This window comes from Lagenorhynchus albirostris, chromosome 5, assembly GCF_949774975.1.
Source record: "Lagenorhynchus albirostris chromosome 5, mLagAlb1.1, whole genome shotgun sequence".
Classification (NCBI taxonomy): Eukaryota; Metazoa; Chordata; class Mammalia; order Artiodactyla; family Delphinidae; genus Lagenorhynchus; species Lagenorhynchus albirostris.
In genome coordinates, this window is record NC_083099.1 from 142,112,576 (window position 1) to 142,127,493 (window position 14,918).

General features: G+C 52.5%; 1 protein-coding gene across 4 annotated transcripts in view; it reads left to right on the forward strand.

The window, feature by feature from the left end:
* The first annotated feature begins 756 nt into the window (after nucleotides 1-756).
* ABCG1 (ATP binding cassette subfamily G member 1) overlaps nucleotides 757-14,918 on the forward strand; it is a 63,855-nt gene continuing 49,693 nt past the window's right edge. For all 4 annotated transcript variants that reach the window (XM_060150979.1, XM_060150976.1, XM_060150977.1 and 1 more), the window contains exons 1-2: nucleotides 757-886; nucleotides 7,425-7,668. In XM_060150979.1, the coding sequence (XP_060006962.1) occupies nucleotides 845-886; nucleotides 7,425-7,668 (286 nt within the window). In that variant the 5' untranslated portion in view covers nucleotides 757-844. The remainder of the gene's footprint in view (nucleotides 887-7,424; nucleotides 7,669-14,918) is intronic.

Below are 14,918 nucleotides of genomic sequence, written 5' to 3' on the forward strand. Positions count from 1 at the left end.
TACCCCTTATGAAGTTACCTGAACACAGCTCTGGGCCAGGTGCTGGGCCACGTACTGGGAACACCGGGTCTTTTCTTTATTTGTTGGGATCGGGGGGTGGGAGCCAGGGGAGGACAGAGGCCTGAGCATCTTCACCTAGTCACCGCTTTGTTACCCAGCACTTGGCTCTGCGTCAGGCACACAGCAATGCTGCATTAATGAGTGAGTGTGCTGCCTCAGTATGGGGGTACCACCCCAGATATGGAGCTGCAGTGGCGGGGGAGGGGTCGTTGGAGCGGCCATCTCTCCTTTAGTTCTCACGCTCCTACGTGGCAGAGTGATGCCCAACAAGGAAAAAAGTGCCCCTCCGCCCTCCCCCCCCCCAGACGCCTCCCCTGGCCCTCCCTGGCCCGGCACTGCAGGCTTTGAGGTGGCAGTTCTGGAGGGGGACCCCCGCTGACTGACCGCAGGGGGCCCGGGGTCGCTGGCCCAGGCCCCGCGAGTTTCCGAACTCGGCGCCTCCGGGGCCGGGGCGGACCCTCGGCACCAGCCAGGCCAGGGGCGCGGGCAGCGCGAGGAACCGGACTGCCTAGAACTGGGGCAGCCGCGCCGCACAGGAGCAAAACAAGAGCACGCGCACCTGCCGGCTCCGCCCCGCCCCTGCGCGCCGGCCAATCGCGGGTCGCGGGCGGGGCCGGCGCGGGCGGGTCGTGGGCGGGGCCGGGGCCACAGCTGCGGCCGGAGCCGGAGCCAGAGCCAGAGTCCGCGCCCGGCGCAGCCGCCGAGCCTAGGGCGAGCGCGCCTCTTGCCCGCCGCCCGTCCCCGCTGCCCGCAGCCTCGTCCCCACCGCCGCCGCCCCCGGGGCATGGCCTGTCTGACGGCCGCTTTCTCGGTCGGCACCGCCATGGTGAGTGAGCGCATCCTTTGGCCCCGGGGCTTGGTTCTGTTCTCTAGGAGAATAACAAACGCACAAAGACCCGCACCCGCACCCTGACACCTGTCCCCCGAGCCCCGGGAGAGGCGCCCGCCTCCCATCGCCCCCCGCCCTAGCTACCTGGCTCCTCGGGATGCCTCTTGCAGCCGAGGATGCGGGGAAGGCGGAGGGGCCAGGAGAGGCAGGGAGGAAGGAGGCCAGCAGCCCCACAAGTGTACTGATGGCCTTGACCTCGTCTGCCTCCGAGTGAGGGGCCTGGGGCCTGGGGACCCGGAGTGTACTGGGGCGGGGCGGCAGCCCGGGCCAGAGGGAAAGGGGGCCCCATCCCTCTGCCGGCGCGTGCGGCCAGAGCCTGGGGAGCGGGCGCCTCTCGCGCTACTCTCCGGAGCACCGGCACTGTCTGGGGGAACAAAAGAGAGAGGCGGCGGAGAGCCGGGGCCCGTGCTGCCCCTTCGCCCTCGGGGACAGCCTCTCCCGGACCTGCTCAGGAGGGGGCGGCGGAGTCATGGGGAGGCAGATGAGGGCCGAGCCTGGGTACCTCTGGCCACATTTCTGCACCCTGTAGAGAGAATAGGGTGGGGACAGAGGCACGCATCTCACTTTTCCCAAGGGTACCAGCTCCGTAGGGGTGCCACCGGCTGCAGGCGCATTCTTTGCTAGACGCTGTTACAGCAAGTGCTATTCCTCTGAGTGGTCAAGGGTCTCCTCTTGCCCCTTTAACATATCTCCATAAAGTCACATTAGGAAAAAAACAAACTAACCACCGTCTCACCCATCCTAGGGCCCTTCATTTCTATGCCTAGCACGCCAACAGTGCAGTTAGGTACCTCTGGACCGATTTCAGGTCATCTAAAGTACAAGTAGAAAGCATTCCGTATTCCAAGCCCTCTCGCCCTCCCTATCCATCCCCCTTCTATCCTTTGTCTATGTATTTACTATCCTGCTAGTCACTTCCCTTGAGCTGTAACCCCACCGTGCACATCGGTTTTCACCTCCACCCCTCGCCTTTATTTCATTTTTAGCATCCCGTATTTGAAGTCAGCAGGGCTCAGCAGGATTTGACCGACAGTTACCTCTTGCCTTGAGCTCAAGAAAGAAAAAAAAAAAAAGAAGAAGTAGCCGGGTTTCTGCGCATGCTCTGCTCTGACAACTGCATCCTATGATTCCAAACAGGTTACTGTAGAACATACCGAGCCTCGGCAGCTCATTATATAATGATTTTGTGTAAACCGATACAGTGGGGCCTCGGACACATTAAGGAGGTTGGTAGAGCAGGAAAGAGCCAGGGGCAGGGGGACCCACAGGCCGGGTCCCATCTCTGGGCATGTTCTGCCTCTATGACTTAGCTTCTTACATATAAGAGGGATCAAAAACTGAAAGAGGCAGTCCCCTCCTCGTGACATTTGCTTTTATCTGATTGCATGTTTGGGTAACACTTGGCCATTCTTCATTTTACCCGTGTTCATTTCTTTGGGATTCCTAAATGATGGTGGTAATGGAAAATGAAGGAGGTTAGTATTGTTAGTTGTGGGTAAAGAAAGTTTCAGGTCGTGGAGACACTGGGTAACTAACTCTTGAAGCCCTTTCAAGACTGCAGAAGTAGCTCATACACGTGGGACAATAATGAATCAGAATGTTTTAAGGTACAGGTGTTTTTATGTCAAGATATTTTGGATGTTACGTTATGGTTGGAGACAGCCCCAGAACTCAGGTGTTTCGTTCGTGTGGAGGTGCTAATGGCTGAGCTCATTTTTTCAGAGAATGTTGTTCTGTGTGAAAACCATTCTTCCCTGAAAACCTTGTGCTTTTTTGTTTTTAATTTTAAAAATTCTACCCAAGTCATAAACAGAGCCCTGGGGAGGTACCCAGCATCCTAAACTTTGCTCTGCGGTCCAGCCCGGGGCTGGCTGCCAGGTGTGAGTCTGGAGAAGGTGCCTTGGAGGATGGAAGAAGCACCCACATGGTGTTTCAGAGTCCCTGAGCTGGGCTGGGCGGGGCAGGCAAGGGCTCCCAATGGGGACTGGTATTTGGGGCTGTTGGAAGCCAGATTTTGGAGACAATGAGGTTGGCATTCTGAGTGACCATGCCAGTGACACCTACCCTTTGCTTAGTTAAGGGCGTGACGTTTGGGTTCTTTTCCCTTAGGCGGTGGTCTTGAGGATTCTGGACCAGTATGTTCTCCTCTAATGTGCCCAGGGTCCCAGGGAGGGATCTGCCCTTCAACTGCAGGGTCTGCTGGTCTAGGTGGGCACCATAGCTGGCAGCAGTGAGAGTGCACGCCTGGAGCCTGCGAGTTCCTCTTGGCTTTCCTCCCTTCCCCAAGATGCTGTGGGGCAAGTTTCTATCTCCAACTGGACTTCCCTGGGTAAAGAGAGTGAAGCAGCCTCACAAAGGCTCAGGGGCTCTCTGACCATTAGAGACCCTCCCCAGCTAAACAAGCATCTCAATATATTAGCATTCAAACTGAAATCAGTGCCCAAGAAAATATTCCTAACAACAGCGGGCAGGAACAGTCCAAACAGGGTCTCCTCTGCATTCCACACCTGTGAATGGACTCACTAGTATTTACCATTTATTATGCAGCACAAATTGTGTGTGGAAGAGGAGGTCAAAGACAATGCTTCAGCGAGATAGGGAAGCGAACAAAGAAAGGGAAAGAATGGGGAGGGAGGATGTATTTCATCTTTAATGAACTCAGGAGGCTGAGGACAAGCTAGCTGTAACCTACATCACCGGCGGCTCTCATCTGAGGATGTGTTTCCAGAGAGCTGGTCTATTTTGGAGTGAGAGCCACTGCCACCCATCAGATAGGATTTCAGATAGAATTTTATTAATTGGACACCCATGGTGGAAAAGTGGGTGATGGCATGCACCGCTTTGGTGTCGGTTGCTTTGGGGGTAGGGTTGTGTGGTCCCCCATTCTCTTGTGGATTTCCCTGCAAGGGACGGGGGCTGGGATGACCCAGGGTCCACTACAGCTTGCCTACAGAAAGCCAAGCAACGTCCCGGCGCTGCTGGGGACTGTTTGGGAGGACCTGTGCAGGCAGGGAAGCTGCAGAGAGCTGGACCCCAGTTTGGCTACTCCTTAACGGTGGGGTCTCAGGCAGGTGAGGTGGTCTCCTCGTGAAATGGAGCGGCAGAGGGTCATACCCCACCCGGCCCCGGCCCCCGGAGAGCTGTGGAGACAGAGGAGGAGTAACCTGTGCAGTCTGGAGTTTAATGAGCGCACTGTAATTGTGCATTGCTGCACGAATAGCCGCTACTGTTCATAATTGCTTACCTACTCCGCGGGAGGTATTAATGCAAAACTGTAAATAGTAAGTACGGGCCTCTCTCGCTCCCAAATCAGTTTACTCCCCCAGCTTTGTCCCACTGGCCCGTCCACTTGTCTCCCTCCCCACTGCCCCCCGCTGGTGAAGGCCACGCACCCTCCCCACTGCAGGCAGCTGCAGGAGACGTTCTCACCGGCTCGCTGGTCTGCTACTTGCGCCTTGAGATGCCTCCGCGGCCCGCAGAGACCTCGGGATAAAGTGCACATCCCTTAACAAGCTTTGCAAGCCCTCCACCGTGTGGACCCCGTGGGCCTCGCTAGTCCCACCTTGTTCCAAAAGCCCCTCCCGCCTTCCCCAGATCAGAGCTCCAGACCCTGAATTACAGATCTCCAGCTGTTCCTCTGTCTTGCTGCCGAGCCTTTGCACGTGCTGTTCCCTCGCAGGGAATGTCGGTCGTGAACGAGCACCCCTTCCCCACCCCACCTCGCTAAGCTCACCTCACAGTTTATTTCCTCAGAAACACCGTGTATCCCCACCCAGGGCCCCCACTGCATTGCGTGACCCTCGTGGGTCCCTGCATCATCTTGTTCTAGCTCTTGCCCCTTGGCATTGAAATCGTTTGCGGCCCAGTCTTGGACCTGAGCGAGCTGAGGCCACAGGCTACGTCTGTCTGGCTGACTGCTGATGCCCAGGGCTTTATCTGGGCTGTGAGTGAGTGAGTGAGTGAGAGGATAGATAGGCTTGGAATCTAGACAGGCAAGTCAGACCCTCATCATAATCCAGGTCTGGCATCTGCTCCAGCTGGCAGGTGGGTGGAGTCATGGCCGTTCGTCCCTGTATTCGTGTAGGTTTCATTAAAAAGGGAAGACCCGACCTGTCCCTGGGCTTCCTCAGGGGTTGACGCAAGTGGTGGGTGCTGGGGGAGGGTGTGGATGGTCCAAGGTGGCTGGAGGTGGAGGGGGCCACGCCCTGGGGAGGGGCTTCTGGAAGCTCCCGCCCCCAACTGAAGACAGAGCAATTGGCTCTCCCGGCGTTAGGGCCAGTGCCCCGGCAGGACGCGGGTCTGGAAGTAGACGTCTCACCTTTCCAGGTGGAGGTGAGGATGGACTTTTGGGACCAGGCCTGGAGCTGTCTCACCCATTGTTCTGTCCACTACCCACCCCCCACCCCCCAGCAAAGCCAGGATTTGGTGTTTCCAGGGCCCCTGTGGAGTCAAACGGGGTTATAACCCTGGGACAGCAGCTCGTGTTCCCCAAGAGCAAGACAGGTGGGCCCAGGGATGGCATTTGGTGCTGCTCTGGGTGCTAGAGCTGCAGGTGCACGAAGCCAAGAGCCTGCTGAGCTGGGGCAGGGCCTCCCGTTGATCCTGCAAGGGGCGCCGACGCAGAAGGCACCTGACAAGCCCGGATGCAGAGGCCACGCCCTGCAGCGCCCTCCCGGGAGCGGGAGAGGCTCGTGCTCAGCCCAGGCTCTGAGGAGGCCCGTTGTCAGGCTAAGACAAACCTCCCCAATTATGCGGAGGATGCACGAACGTACTCCTGCTTGTGTTTGAAGCATTTCTCATGCTCGGCGCCAGCGGCAAACCAAGATTAATTTTGTCAGAGTTTTACTCCGCACTTTAATTTTTAGCCACAGAATGTTATAGTCAGTGAGCTAAGTTTTGATACGGTTAAGCTTTCCAGAGGTAGGAGATGCCTGGGAGGTGTGTGTGTTGTGTGTCTTTTTCTTAAACAGCAAAGCAACATTTTCAAACAGCACAAGAACCGGAAGCCCCTGTGCCCACATCTCCCCATCCCCCTATTTGTGTTTTAAAGATTCAGAACCTCCAAATCGTCCAAGATTTCCACGATGGAAATCATGTGGAATAATAATAATGGAAATCCTCTTCAAGGATGCGGTCACGTACCCTCAAGAGGCCACTCTAAGGCGGGGGAGGGCTTGTTTCGGTCACTAGAGTTGCTGGAGTTTATAAGGGTGTTTATGGATGACGCACTCTCTGGTTTTGTTTTAGCCTTTTGTTAGGAACAATAACGATCAAAAAGCCATCAACTTTAAAGAAATACCTCACAAGCTGTGGAAAAATAACAGTATGATGTTATTTAGAACAAACAGCAGTATGGCGGCGTCTCCCCAGTCCTACGGCCATCAGAAGGGCCTGAATTATCAAAGGTGGCTGTCCACGGGCTCTCGAGATCAGGCTGACTGCCTGCAACAGTACGGAGGGGTGTCGCCAGAGGCCACGCTTTGGGCACTGCGGAATGTTCTGTCTTGATTCAAGAGGCAGCTAGAAAAAGCACAGCGCTTTGTTCATCCACCCCAGGGTTCTTCTGTGTTTTGGAGGTACCTAAAGCATATTGACTTGTCCAGCCGTTGCCAAGCCATTAGCAAGAATATTCCTTTCTTTGCTTAAAGACCTTTGGTTCTTGGCTTATCTGTAACAGTTCAAAGGACTCCCGATGGAATCTCGAAAAGCCAGTGTAGCTATGTATTAGGTATCCAGGTGATGCAGTGGAAGAGGCAACCGTTTTTCAAGATGACTCACACTGGGATCACTTCTGCCCCTCACTTGATCGTAGAGCTCAGAGCAAGTTCCTTAACATAGTCTGTGCCTCAGTTTCCTTGTCTGTATCCCAGAGAAAAACAAATCAACCTTTCGAACACTTCAGTGCCATTATGAAGGTACAGTGAGAGAGGAGAGCTGTAAGGGATTTGGAAGATTTACAAGGGAAACACAAAGGCCATCTCCTACAAACCCCGTCGGTCCAAGTGGTATCGCTGCTCTTGAGAAACGTTTATGAGGTTACGCCAGGAAGGGACTAAAAGAGCTCATTGTAAAGCTTTTTCAGTTGTGCGTTTCTTAGCAGCCTCATGCATTTTTATGGGATTTTTTAGTGAGTGGACTGCAGGCAGATAATTTTTAGGGTGGCTGGTGTCTCATTCTTTGAGACAGGTGATGTATTTATCAGTTTTGTGATTAGATGTTAGGATTCCTAGATAAGACGGTAGATCATAGTTTATCTTTAGCATGTTTTTAGTAGAAGAGTAAGTGAGGGCCGGGGAGGAGGAATTCCTGTAGGTGAGCATCCTTCCTGTGACGCTGAGGGCACCATGGAGGGTGAGAAGCACTGATCGATGACTCTGACTGATCGATGGCCCTGAGCCTGATGGTGAGTCCCTGTGGTCCTTCCCGTGGTGTAACTTATACCTCCTCTTGGTGCTTTTCCTCCCCATCTTTCTAGAATGGCAGCAGTCACTCTGCAGCAATGACAGAGCCCAAGTCAGTGTGCGTCTCTGTGGACGAGGTGGTCTCCAGCAGCAGGGAGGTGATAGAGATGGAGCTGCTGAACGGACTTTTGAAGAAAGAGGATAACAGTCTCACAGAGGCCCAGCGCCTCTCCTCCCTGCCGCGGAGGGCGGCTGTGAACATCGAATTCAAGGACCTTTCCTACTCGGTCCCAGAAGGTCCCTGGTGGAGGAGGAAAGGTAGGGCGGGGGCATCCAGAGGCGCGGCACCTCGGAGGAAGGAACAGGTTGTTTGGGAGGATCTGGGTCTGGAAGCTGGGAGGCTGATTCTCTTTCCAGACTCTGGCTCTGCTGTGGCCAATGCATGTAATTGCTTTATGCCTGATTTTTCCTCACTTACGATATGAACAGATCAGATTAGATGACTCAAGATTCACAGCGTTTGTTGGTTTTTTTTGACTGAAGTATAGTTGATTTACAACGTTGTGTTAGTTTCAGGTGTACAGCAAAGTGATTCAGTGATACATATATATATATATATATATATATATATACGTATATATATATATATATACGTATATATATATATATATATATGCACTTTTCCAGATTCTTTTCCATTATAGGTTATTACAAGATATTGAATATAGTTCCCTGTGCTATACAGTAGGTCCTTGTTGTTTATCCATTTTATATATAGTCGTGTGTATCTGTTAATCCCAAACTCCTAATTTATCCGCCCCTCCTTTCCCCTTTGGTAACCATAAGTTTTCTACGTCTGTGAGTCACACGCTGGTTCTTAAGCTCTGATCTGATCACACAGTTTGACCACGGTCCATGTGTGTCAGTTTCCTGTCTGCACTCGGAGGGTCCTCTTTACTGGATGCCGTTAATGTTAGTCTTTCGAGATAGGACTGTTTTTTTTTTAATGTTTCAGAGCAAAGTGGAAGCCAGGTGTTTCCTCCCAAGCTTGACGTGTTGAAAAGTAACAAGTGACCTATAGTAACCTCTCTGGAAACCAGACGTGTATGTTTACAGATCTTGAAAGGACTGTCTCATGGGGGTCGTTGGTGGGCTATCCATAAAAACAGAAGAGAGGGCGGAGCAGGTGGGACTCGGAGGTCTCGGGAGAGCCACGCCCACAGGAGTTTGCCGCCAGCCTGTTGCATGTTAATGGGAATTGATGACTGACGGTGTTCTGAGTTTTCTTAGCAACGTGGATGCTCCCTTGTCAGCTCTAGGTTTTCAAAGTGTGTGGAGTTAATGCCTCCCTGGGTTGGTATTTCTTTCTCGAGCCCGACCGACTTCTTCCCGTGGAACTCACTCCGTGTCCCCCGCTGCCCCGTGCACCCTCCAAGTATCCATCTTTGGCGGGGGGGTGACTGGGAGAGGACGTGCTACACATCACCCAGAAACAGTGGTCCTCAGTTTCTAATGAATCATTGAAAACAACTTGAAAATCTATGAGGAATTTGCAACAAAGTGACTCAGGTACCCCCGGAATATCCTGGAATAGTGGGGTTGTTTAGAGCTCTCAACTTAAATCTAGATTCAATCCTTCTTCGTTTTTGAAGGAGACCCACCAAGACTCACTTGTTTACTTTGCATCTTTCTGCCCCTTATTGCCTTCATTTTGCTTCCTACTCTCTGGACGTGAAGCAGTTGAGACGGTTGGCGTGGGCACCCTGGAATTCCTTAGAGCCATGATTTTAGAACCTTGATTGACTGGGGCCTGGGACCTTTGAGCCGAGCTGGTTGTGGGATGATTTTGTGTCTGTTTGCACCAATGGGAACAGATCCCAAACCTCCCCAGCGGCTGATACCGTCGCATTGTTATCTGAGACTCAACATCTTCAGAGTATGCCAGCCTGTTCTGTTAACAAAGAAATTCTGTGAGAGGCTCAGGGTCGGGCCCATTTGGTTGAGTCTCTTGAAATTTCGACATAAGATTCCAGCCTTTTCCTTCTCCACTTGAACAAAGATTTTACTGAAACAATGCACTGGGCGACCAGGAGGGTGTCGTGAGGTTTTGACCTGCTGTGTCTCTATAGACAAACTGCGGCAGACCTGTGGGCCACGTGGGCAGGTTTCTGTCCACGTGTTACGTGTGGCCTTAGAAACGTGGTCATGATGCTGAAAACGCTTGGGTGGGTATCCTCGCAGGTGAAGGCTTGAGATGCAGAAATGCACATGTTTGAAAACCATGGCAGAATCTTGGTTTGAAATCCAACCCTGCAGGTGTTCACTTGGGGCTGGCAGGTGAAGAATATCATTTCCTGGTCAGGTGTGCGGCTTGCCCACCCTCTGTTCTCTACGTATTAGAACTGGTCACACTGATTGTCAACAGTGATGGCCTCTTAATTAATGAGGGAGGAGCCGCTACCGTCCATGGCCGGTGGCCTCCTAGGAAGCCCCGCCCAGATGGCTGCCGGATAAACACTTGCCCTGCAGTAACCTGTGTGGGCTCAAGCGGGGAGGAGTAGAAAGTGGGCCCCCGGGACCTGCCTGTGAGTCAGAGATGGCTAGGGCTGGAGAGGAAGTCGGGCACCGTCAGCCTGGTGTGTCCAGGTGTTTGGTTTCTCAACCAACGAGGCCTGACTTCTCTGTCTGGCTTCCTCCTGGCCTCTTTCTCCACCCCAGTGCCTGTGTCCACTTCCCTCTCTGTGCCCCTTCTCCCGTGCAGCCCCATCGTTTCTTTTGTTCTTGGTACCCTCGCAGTTCAGAATTTAGATTGTTTATCACTCCCGCATAACTCGAGGGTGTGGGATACTCGTCCACATTCTCACTGAATAGAAAGGAAGCCACGTGTGAAGGGCTTGCCCGAGCCTGAGCTGGGAGCTAGGCCGGGGGCTGGGTGGTGGTTTCCGACGCTTGGGCACCGGGCAGCGCCTGGCGCAGGGCCTCAGGGTGCCAGGGTCCCCACGGCCATAGGGAAGCTGTGCTCCTTCTCCAGGCTTGGTGCCCACAGACGCTGCCGAGCTGGCAAGCGTTCCTAGTTTTAGGTTTCACGTCGCCTCTGTGTGATGCCCGGCGTGATGCCAAGTGTGACCAAACTTTGGGGCAGGAGCTTATGCTCTTACTTCTCTGACCATATTCTGTTTTTCTGTCTGTATCAAGTCAATAGTCTTTTGTTTTTTTAAAAATTCAACTTTATGTGCTGAGCTCATTGTAATGCCCACAGTGAAGTGTGCAGTGAAGGACAAAGGAGCCTGAGGGCTGGAGTGATTCGCTCAAGGTCGGAGCCAGCAAGGTCCGCCGCCCAGCCGTCGGATTCCTAGTTCAGGCTTCTTTCCATCACGAAGACACTGGGCCACTCCAGTAAACTCTAGGAAAGCCGTTTTCTCCCAGAACGTGGTGCTACCACACACACTCAACACAGAATGCTGTAGCCAAGCCTGGCACTGGGATTAGAATAATATTAAAAACTCCTACACAGTTATTTTAAAGAAAGAAGACGGAGAAAGAGAGCTTCATAACCCTTAGTAGAAGGGCCGTAAGTGACTCCATAGCAGCATTTTGAAGAAGGCAAATGTCAGGCACTGATGCTTTCTAATTCTTGAGCTTGACAATTGCCAGGCATTGACTTCAGCGTCTAAGAAAACAACTTGTATTTTCAATTCTAACTCCATTTTCACCATATGATTAATGATGGCTTGAGAGGAAAATCTGGATCGTATAATAGATTCCTAGTAGACAACATAATTGTGAAAGGAACTGTTCTCAGGAGAAAAAAAGTACACCCCAAGGATGATTTCCCTGGCTTCTGATACAGTGATTACTTTCCCTCAAGGAATTCACTCACATAGCCTAAGTTGATGGGACAGATGATTTGGAACAATGTGGACTCTGGTGCCGTTACACAAACTATTGTGTCGAGGGACGTAGGGGAACAATCCGGTTTGATTGTCCTCACTCACCCCAGTGTGACTTATTTTTGAAAGCGGCTTTTGCTTCCTGGATGGTAGACACTGCGTTGGCGTTGGTAACATTTAGGACCCCTTGTTAAGAAGAGAACCCACATTGTGAAATGCTGAGGTGGAGCGGAGAAAATTCTGCACTCAGACAGCACTCTCTGGCTTTCAGAGCTCGTCCACACGGTGGAGTTAAGGGGGTACTCTGGGTCGTCTGTCCCCCAAGGAGACTGGAGCCATTTGCATTTATACAATTCAAGCAGCCCTTTGGTCCAGTTGGCGCAGGGGCCAATTCTGTCCTTTCAATGTGTGGAGTACACGAGGTTCAGAGATAGATCCCAGGTCACAGGAGCAGGGGAGAGGGGACGTGAAGGCAGGTCTGGGGGGCTTGAGGCTACAGGACCTGACAAGACACCTAGCAAACATCCGGCCCTGATGTGAGCACACAACGGGACCATTATGGCACGGATGTGTCTCACCCCATTTTACAAAACCACTGGGGGTGGCCTTGACTGTTACCTCTGACTCATTTCCCCTTTAATCGGCCTGCTTGGATGTCAGTCACCTCTGCCTTTCACAAGGACCCACAAAGAGGTTTCCTAATCCCATGGGGAGGCTTGGCTGTCCTGTCTCCTCCCCAGGGAGGTGAGGCTGGCATGTACGGCATGCTTTGCGCAAACAGGTGACATGATTCTTAGAAATGAAATAACGCCTCCCAAGATTACCTCGTGGGTTGAGAACAAAAGTCACATCTGAGGGTTTGGAGAGTTTTCTTTACTCTTCCCCAGCCCAGCTGGGGCCTCACCACAGTAACACTCCGATGGAATGGGACAGCACCTCCTACTTTGAAGCCGGACCCTCCAGCCTCATCCTTGCCAAATGCCAGGATGGAGTTAAATATTCTAGGCAGCCCCACATCAGATTATCTGTATTGGTTTGCTTCTGAGCTATAAAAATGCATTTGAACACCCTTCTCAAATTGAAGTTGGCTTCCTCTTAATTTCCATGGCCATTGCACAAGGCCTGCGCTGACAGGCCGGCTAAAACGAGTACAATGTGCTATTAAAATCCCTTTCATCGGGCTTCCCCGGTGGCGCAGTGGTTGGGAGTCCGCCTGCCGATGCAGGGGGCGCGGGTTCGCGCCCTGTTCCGGGAAGATCCCGCATGCCGCGGAGCGGCTGGGCCCGTGAGCCATGGCCGCTGAGCCTGCGCGTCCGGAGCCTGCGCTCCTCAACCGGAGAGGCCACAGCAGTGAGAGGCCCGCGTACCGCAAAAAAAAAAAAAAAAAAAAAAATTCCCTTTCAGCGATTCCATTAAGGGAAGACTGGATTCCAACCCGGCGCTGGGAGACTTGATCCAACCGACTGGGACAGGGGTGGGGAGGGAAGGCCAGAGAAAGGGAGAATCTAGAAATCCCAGAGCAGAGAGGGGGCTCCAGAGGGGGAGCTGCTCAAGGGCAAAGGCGGGTTTCTCTTCCCCAAGCATGAATGAATTACTTTTGTATTTCTTGGAAACTATCGTGCTAAGGTGGGCTTTCTCTGGGGTGCAAAAGAAATGGCTTTTGCTGCTCTTCCTTTGCCTTTATTTGAGGCTGTGACTGGTCTTATAGTGCAGTGTGGCAAACCTAAACCTTGCTTGCCAGAGCTCCCTGCCTGAGGCTGGAGCTTTACACCAGGAGCCCAATGACCCCAGGTCACCTTGGTGAATGCAGATGGCTGGAGACCTCCTCCCGTCCCCTCCCGGGCCAGTTCTCAGGCTCTCAGTGGCTTCCTCTCAGGCCCATTTGGTGATGAGGTCTTCTGGAATAGTTCTGTACCTCCGTCTTACATGCTCCAAAAGAGGCTTTGAAAAACTGTGGAGGATGAGCTGACTCTCAGGACAGACGGATGTAGCGTGACCATGTACAAAACCAAAAGGGTTTGCTAGTTTACAGCAGAACTTGAACATCCAAGGGGTCTAGGCGCCCCTTCTCCAGCCAGCCCCTTCTCTCCCTTGGAGCACACTGCACGGAAGCCAAACCGTCACCAGTTGGGACCTGGAATCAGGGGTGCGTGATTCAAGTGTGGCTCGATCAGGTTCAACAGCCCCCGTAGACACGGCACAAGTGGCCCTGTCGACACCGGCTCTTCTCCTTTGCGTCACTGTCAGGCCACCCCCGTCGCCTTCCGATTGGCAACGCACAGTAACACGTTGCTGTTTTTCCAGAGAGTGTGCCTGGTCTGGAGCCATCTGGTCTCTTCAGTGTGACTTTGCAGGACTGTGATCTGCTCAGTGGGGGGTTGGTGTCACTATCACTTTCAAGGACATTCTTGTGACACTCATTTTCACTTGCTGGGGGGGGTGCCCTCCTGCCTTCCTTTAACACCCCCAAATATGCTGACACCTTGAAAACTTCACATGCAGGAACTAACGTCCCCTCTTGTAAACTGGAACCGAATCCATCAAGGCCAAGAAATAACACAGGGTGACATTCTGCTGAGCACGAAACCATTTCTTTTGTCTATAAATTGGCAGGAGAAAACGTTTAGTAACCATACACCTGCTCTTTTTGAGTTCCGTTGTAGAATCAACAGATTTGCTTATTTAAGGAACAAAGGTAACCACGTGGGTCAGATTAAAAAACATTTGGAAAGACTGAACCGTACAAACCAGGGGTTTGTAGAATGGAGGTACATGCGCTATAAAACCCTTGCTGATGGAGTTCCAAAACCTCTATAGGAACGCTTACATTCAAGTGAAATATCTCTGATACTGAGTGGTTTTGCCCCTAGTTTGAGAAAAGGCGTCAAGAGGAGTTTTCAGAATGAAGGATGGAGGCTGATGCACCTGCAGGGACCCGGCCTGACCCACAGCCCTTAGTTTCACTTCTCACTTTGTCAGCTGTGTTGTCGTTAGTCACCTTTGTGCTTGTGGGGTAAACGGCATTCGGTGTCAAAACTGAGACATGCCAGAGTGATTTCAAGACTGTGATGATGTCCAGCTGAGACCTATATTTAGAGCCTGAATCCTGGAGCCCAAAGGGTCCTGGGAGCTCCCTCATCTGACCTCTCACCCGTGGAGCAGTCCCTCTCGCCCCGTGACAACGGGCGGCCAGCCTGTCTGGGCAGCAGCCAGACCCTGACATCCCTCTGCGTGGCCAGGTCCATGTTTGCACAACTCTCATTCTTAGAATTCTGTCTGTTGAGCTGAAATCTCAATTCGAGTCATGTTCGTTTGTTGATCCAAGTTCTGCTTTTTGGAATTCTGCAGAACATGTACAATCTTGGTCTTGAAATGAGCTCACCAATTGGGAGGAGAAAAGCCTAACCATGTACAAAACAGGTACATCAAGATCCAGGGCTACCTGGAAAGGAGGAAATAAGAAGCCTGTGGTTTGTGGAGGAGATGAGGCTGGAGTCCTGCTTTGGGAGCAGGTACCACAGTGGCATCCCTGGGGGCAGGGCAGTGAGCAGGGGCCCCTGCTGGAATGTTCTTGGTTTTGGTTGTGAACTGGTAAGGGTGGAGATCAACGGAAAAACAGAACCTGAGTGACTGTTTCTGTTTCTTTTACTGTCATAAGGTGAGCTGATGCGCTCAGAC